The sequence below is a fragment of the Echinops telfairi genome, unplaced genomic scaffold, assembly GCF_000313985.2.
Source record: "Echinops telfairi isolate 266 unplaced genomic scaffold, ASM31398v2 ScPeMD7_7468;HRSCAF=8506_0, whole genome shotgun sequence".
NCBI classification, from domain to species: domain Eukaryota; kingdom Metazoa; phylum Chordata; class Mammalia; order Afrosoricida; family Tenrecidae; genus Echinops; species Echinops telfairi.
In genome coordinates, this window is record NW_022111369.1 from 50784588 (window position 1) to 50791722 (window position 7135).

A 7135-nucleotide genomic window follows, 5' to 3' on the forward strand; every position below is an offset into this window, starting at 1 on the left:
GCTCGGTTTGCCCACTGAACCATACTCACTTAGTAGATTACGTGTTGGGCTGCTAACCGCAAGACTAGCACTTCCAAACCACTAGCCACTCAGTGGGGAAAGGTGAGGTTTTCCCTTCTGCAAAGATTTAAAGACTCAAAACCCCTTTAGCCCATGCTCTAGGACACTGAGCTTGGTGGGGTTTGTTTTGCCCGTTGTTACAGTCAATATGAGCATTTGTCTCATCAAGGGTTTTCCTCTTTTTAGCTGACCCTTGGAAGAGAATATAAATCATAAATGTAAGAACTGGATAAGGGTTTAGGAGTCACATCTAGCTTTGCTTCGGTGCTTTTTCGTAAATATTGACCTTGGTCTCTTGTTTATTGGGCTATTTCTAGACCCTGGGTTATAAAGAAACTCAGTCAGAGCAGTGGGTTAAGTGTTAGGAGTGTTAACCAAAAGTTCAATGTTTTTTAATCCATTGGCCACTCATCTGAGAAAGATGAGGCAGTTTGCATCCCTAAAGATTTACAACCTTGGAAACCTGGGAAGCAGTTCTAGTCTGTCCTATAGGGTCACTATGAGTCACAGTAGTCCCTACTGAAGCAGGTTGTTTTGGCTTAATGGGATTTGTTGTTATTGTTGTTGTTTGGGGAGGGAGAATTAGTTGTTGATAATTTTGTTCATTTTAGTAAAAATTAGAATAGAGAAATGTATGAGAGATATAAATAGATGTTTTTACTCAATGTCATAAAATGCTCGTTTTTAATTTTTAAAAATTTTGATAAAATATGTGCATTTGGATATTTTATCTCTTAAAATAGACTTATAGCTTCATTCAGTCTTCACACTGCTTATAAAAATATGTCCTTCAACCAGAAATTAGCAGTGTGTGCAAAATGAAAATTACCAAAATGCCAAAATCTTAGATCCTGGAACAGTAATTCACCCATTAGTCAGCAAAGTATGAAATATAGGAGTAATGAATCAAGGAAAATAGGAAATCATCACAAATGAAATAGAATGCTTGCAAGTCAGCCTCCTGGACATCAGTGAGCAGAAATGAGCTAATATTGTGAATCACACAATTGTACAGGGTATTATGCTGAGAATGACACGGTGAAGAAAAACAACATTACCTTCATTGTCTAAAATGACATTCAATAATCTATCCTGCAATACATTGCTGTAAATGATAAGTTACCAGCCAGACAGCTACAGAGAAGACCCATTAATACTAGCAGTTAAATGTACACACCGCTATGAATGGCAAAAATAAAATTTAAGAGTTTTAAAATGGCTGCAGTCTGAATTTGATCAATGCGCAATTGAATCTGAATGTAGTAGTGGGTGAGGGGAGGGAGTCACTATAAAGAATGAACGATAGTCATCAAACGTGGCCGTGGTGACAGGAATCAGGAAGAGATCTAAGGATAGGATTCGGCAAAAACAGTCAGTGACTGATTCACAAGACTGTTTTTGTTTTCAGCAACCCAATAAAACCTATGGGAGAATGAACTCTGCCATCGAGTCAATGCTGACTCATTGCGATCCCCTGTGGGTTTCCGAGACTGTAATTGTTTATGGGAGTGGAAACCCCAGTCTGTCTCCCACGGAGCTGCGGGTGGTTTTGAACAGCTGACCATGCAGATCACAGTGCAAAGTGGTGCAGATCGCACGACACCACCAGTGCTCCATACAGGAGAAGGGAGGTTTTTTATTCCTTTAAAGATTTTCAGTCTCAAAACCCCACAGAGGTCGTTCACATTTGTCCTGTTGGATCACTATGAGTTGGGGTCTACTCGACGGTGCTGAATGAGCTTGAAGGATGACTATGCAATGAGAACACCATACGGATGCTTGCTTGTGTTTTTTTGACAACACCAAAGCATTCGGCTGTGTTGTTCATAATACACTATGGCTAGCACTGGAAAGAATGGGAAATCCAGAGCACTCCATTGTGCTTCTATGGAATCTATGGACCAAGAGACATTCCTTTGAACAGAGTAAAGGAATCCTGTGTGATTTAGAATAAGGGAATGCATGCAGTAGAGCAGTATTCTTTCACTATGCTTATTCAATCTGTATACTGAGCAAATAATCCGAGAAGCTGGACTATGTGAAGAACAATATAGCATCAGGATTGGAAGAAGGCTCATTAACAACCTGTGATGATCAATAGAGAAAATCATTATAAACAGAGAAAACATTGAAATTGTCAAGGAGTTTATCTTGCTTGGACCCATAATCAATGCTCATGGAAGCAGCAGTCAATAAATCAAAGGACATATTGCACTGGGAAAATCATCTGAACAAGGTAGAAGACCAATAACGTACTTTGAGGGTTATGGTGCTCCTCTCCCAAACGCATGGTGCTTCAGTTACCTCATGTGCATGTAAAGTTGGGCGTTGGATAAGGAAGACTGGAGAAGAATGGATATATTTGAATAGTGATGCTGGCAAAGAATATTAAAATACTCTTTTCTTGTATAGGAATAGAATGCCTCATCTTTCCATCTGCTGGTGGACCAGCTAGTGGCTTCTAACTGCTGACCTTGTGGTTAGCCGTCCCACGTGTACCCACCGGGGCTTTCTACGTGAGGGTGGTTTGGGTCTAGGCAATGTTGTGCTCTGTTTTCCACGAGGTTCCCATCAGTCAGAGACAATTCTAAGGCCAACTAACAACAGCGTTTCAGTGTCAGGCGTCATCCATTAACCCAATATTAGAGGTCACACATATGCACCTTTAAGACAGCTTTCTAACACTTGGGGATCATTCATCATTTTACTCTTCGAATGTCTTAGAAACTAAACTTCAAATACTGTCAGCTTGTTCTTAGAAAATAGGCTACATATTCATAGGTGGTACTTTACATTTTTTGTGTTATACTTATTGCATTTTTAGACATTTATATATGTTTATGCATATTACAATTTTGTGTTAGCATTTGAGTGCACTCTGCTAAGAATATACTTGTTCCGCACTCTCCCCTTTATACTAGATAAAATCCTATTCAATGCTAATATTAGAGTAATAATTAATATTTTCCTTAATATCATATGGGCTTTGGTTTGTATGACTTTCGACACATAATACATATAACATGTGTCTCATTGTTAACTTTAATAATAAAAACATCATCTCTCCTCTTTTGTCTATGTATTTTCTTCCAGCTATAAAGAGAATGCTATGAGATTATCAGCCATTCATCACGATCAACCTGTTAAGCCCCTAGATCGAGCTGTCTTCTGGATTGAGTTTGTCATGCGCCATAAGGGAGCCAAGCACCTTCGCCCGGCTGCTCACGACCTCACCTGGCTCCAGTACCATTCCTTGGACGTCATTGGGTTTCTACTCGTCTGTGTGGCAACTGCTCTATTCTTGGTCACAAAATGTTGTTTGTTTTCTTGTAAAAAACTTGGGAAAAGAGGAAAAAAGAAAAAGAGGGAATAGATTAGTCCAATCTGGCAAATATTTGTGCATAGAAATTTCTGTTTATTTTAGCCACAGGAAGCTTAATAAAAATAAAAAAGAAAGTATCACCTCTATATTGTAGAATACTCACCGAATTAACATAACCAAACGACATGGTTCAAAAATCAGTAAGATCATTAACTGTGTCCCATTCTACCTTCATCTTTTCCCAGGATTTACCCTATTTTTTGTTTCCTGATACGGCCATTAATAGTATGTTCTATTCATAACACCAATATTTTCCTTTTTTAACCTTGAATGATATGCTAAATAACAGTACGGTGACTTCTGAGGAGAGCACAACATGTGAGCTGAATTTGGTGGATGTAGGAAATTCAGAAGAGTAAAATTCACAATTCTCCATAGATCATCCTAGCAGTAAACCAGCATCAGAACTGTTTGCTGTGAGACAAGCAAAGATTTGTCCTATTTGCCCTATGTTATTGCAGCTACTTTGCATAGGGTATTATATTTGGAAAGGTTAACATAATTTTATAAAATTCATCTTGATAACCAAAACATACAATGTCACCTTTAGTAAAGCAATTTATATCCTTTTGAACCTTTTTTGTACAAATGACAGTTCTAGGAGTGGCTTCAAACAATAGCATGAATAAATGGAGTCATTTTTTTCTTAGAGTTTCCTCAGCAATATGTCAAAGCTGAACCATAAAAGTACTTTATTAATTTTATGAAATTTTTCTTACCCGTGCAATTATAATCATAAACCTAAATATCAGTTCAATTCATTGTGCATACTGATAACTAAAATTTTCCATGTATATCCTCTATAGTCAATGGTAAAATTATGATCAATAATAAAATTACTGTAGGAAAATAAATATTTAATCTACTGTTTGCCAATCTATGTATTCTATACAGTCTATTCATAAATTAATTATATGCTGTAAATCTATAAGCTATTTGAAGACATACCTACTCAAGAATACAGTCAACTGTTTATCATGGAAAAAGTTTGTAATATTTATTTATTCATACATTAATAAGATCTACACTAAGTTAACAAATATATCCAAGTTTACACCAACACTACTAGATCTGTGCCATCCTCACAATTGTTCTGTTTAAGCGCACTGGTGTATCCACTGTATTGATTTGTCATGTCAAGGATCTTCCACCTTTTGTAGCCTCTCTATTTTACCACCTATTGTGTGACTGGCCTCTCTTATTATCATGCACAAAGTACTTGAGATGAATCCTAACCATCCTCGTCTCTAAGGAGCATTCTGGCTGTACTTCTCCCAAGACAGAGTTTTGTTCTTGTCCCAGTCCCTGGCACTTTCAACACCCTTCATCAGCACCGTAATTCACATGCATGGTTCTTCCGTGGTCTTCCTGAGTCAATGTGCAACTTTCACTTTCATGTGAGTCCATGTGGAACTTTCACATGCCTATGAGGCAATTGAACATACTATGGCTTGAGTCAGGCACACTGTAGCCCTTAAAATAACATCTCAGCTCTTCAACACTTTAAAGAGGTCTTGTGCAGCAGATTTAGCCAATACAAGGTGTCTTTTGATAGTTCGCTGTTTTTCCATGAGCATTGATTCTGGATCCAAGCAAGATAAAATCCTTGATAACTTCAATTTTTTCTGTAATTATTGCAATGTTACCTTGTGGTCCAGTTGTGAGAAATCTTTTTTTCTTCACATTACGTTGTAATCTGTACTGAAAGATGCAATCTTTGATTCATATCAACAAAGGCTTCAAGTCCTCTTCGGTTTCAGAAAACAAGATTGTGTCATCTGCACATCACGGGTTGTTAATAAGTCTTCCTCTAACCCTGATGCCCTTCTTCTTCATATAATCCAACTTCTCTGATTATTTGTTCAATGTACAGATTGAATAAGATTGAATAAATATGGCGACTGACCTTCCTTGATTTTAAACCATGCAGTATTCATTTATTCTGGTCACACAACTGTCTATTGATTCACATACAGCACAAAGAAGTGTCCTGAAATTCTCATTCTTCTCAAGGCTATCCATAGTTTGTTTTGGTACACAGAGTTGAATGCCTTGGCACAGTCAATAAAACACAAGTAAACATCTTTCTAGTATTCTCTGCTTCCAACCAACATCAATCTGGCATCAGTAATGATACCCTTTATTCCACCTTCTCTTCTGAATCTAGCATAAACCTATGGAAGCTCCCTGTCAATGTACTGCTGCAACTGTTGTCGACTAATCTTCAATAAAATTTTACTTGTATATGATATCAGTGATATTATTCTATGATTATATATTTATTGGGTCCCCTTCATCTTTCAATGGGTACAAATATGGATCTCTTCCAGTCAGTTGTCAAGGTAGCTGTATTCCAAATTTCATCTCATATCAACTTACAGCAACCCTATATGACAAGGTAGAACATCTCAATAGGGTTTCTAAGGCTATAATTTTTAACAAAAGCTATCTTAGTTATCTAGTACTGCTATAACAAAAATGCTATAGTGTGTTGTTTTAACAAATGAAAATTTATTTTCCATTTAGGAAATTTAGAAGGCTAGACACCCAATTCAGGATGTCAGCTCTAAGGGAAGGCTCCTTCCATTGTCTCTAGGAGAAGAATTTGTCTCCTTTCAATATCTGTGGAGATCACTCCTTGGTGTTCGCTATATGCCTTGCCAAAAATCTTCGCCTGGGTCTAGGAAGTACTCAGCTCCAAGACTCCAAGCTCCCCTTCTATCAGGTCAGTACAGGGAGTACAGGGAGCATTCAACCCTAACCTTTTACAACTGATTAGCTCATCATCTCAGGTCACATTATGGGACTAATTAATCACATCATTACACTAAAATTCATGACCCATACAAGATGATACATATTTAGGGGATATAAATGTCAAACTATGACTTTTCATGCTTTGGCACCCCAAATTTGGGGGCCCCAATCCATGCGCTTGCCACATGCAAAGCACTCCCACCACATCATATAATCCCAAAAGTCTTGAATCAACTCCAAGTCCAAAATTCCATCCTGAGGCAAAATTCCTCTTCATTTGTGAATCTAGAATACATGTTATCTTATCTGCTTCCAAAGTGTAATAGTGGAGCAGGCACATGGCAGACCTTCCCCTTATAAATGGGAAAAACCAGAAGAAAGAAGTGATAATAACTATAAGGCAAGTCCAAACCCCTGCAGAACAATTTCCATTGGCTCCCAAGGCTTGAAAATATCTCTGTCGTCTTTGGGGCCCTCTGGCCAGATCCTGTCATTCAGACTCTGGGTGTTGGCCATATTCTGGATTTGGGGTGGAGGCCTCTCAGGTCTAGGCGTAAACTAGGTGTCCCAATCCCACTGGGACAGCAAATCTGCTTCCTAGACTTGAGTAGACCCAGTCTTTCAATCCAGCTAAGTGGAACGCCCAGCTCCCAGGCCATAAAGGGTCTCATTCTTCTGCCCTTTGGCAGGCATCCACACTCAGTCAACTTTGGGCTGAGTATTCCACCCCATCCCCTGATACTAATGAATGGCATTAGTGAAGGTCTCACTATTTTAACTGTGGAAACTTGTGATCTTGCTTTCCAAAACTTCATCGGCCATGTCATCATTCTCAGATACCCCAGAGGTCAAAGCCCCACCTTTAAAGACCGAGGGACTCCACTTCCCATGCTCTTCGTTTCTTCAGTTTCTGCTTGTCTGTTCCTAGGCTTTTGA

The 7135-nt window shown here is 38.5% G+C and overlaps 1 protein-coding gene across 4 annotated transcripts in view; it reads left to right on the forward strand.

The window, feature by feature from the left end:
• Window positions 1-4308, forward strand: part of LOC101656782 (UDP-glucuronosyltransferase 2A1) — a 43896-nt gene extending 39588 nt beyond the window's left edge. For all 4 annotated transcript variants that reach the window (XM_045284367.1, XM_004703173.2, XM_013004840.2 and 1 more), the window contains one exon: window positions 3154-4308. In XM_045284367.1, coding sequence (XP_045140302.1) covers window positions 3154-3433 — 280 coding nt within the window. In that variant the 3' untranslated portion in view covers window positions 3434-4308. The remainder of the gene's footprint in view (window positions 1-3153) is intronic.
• The last annotated feature ends 2827 nt before the right edge of the window (window positions 4309-7135 follow it).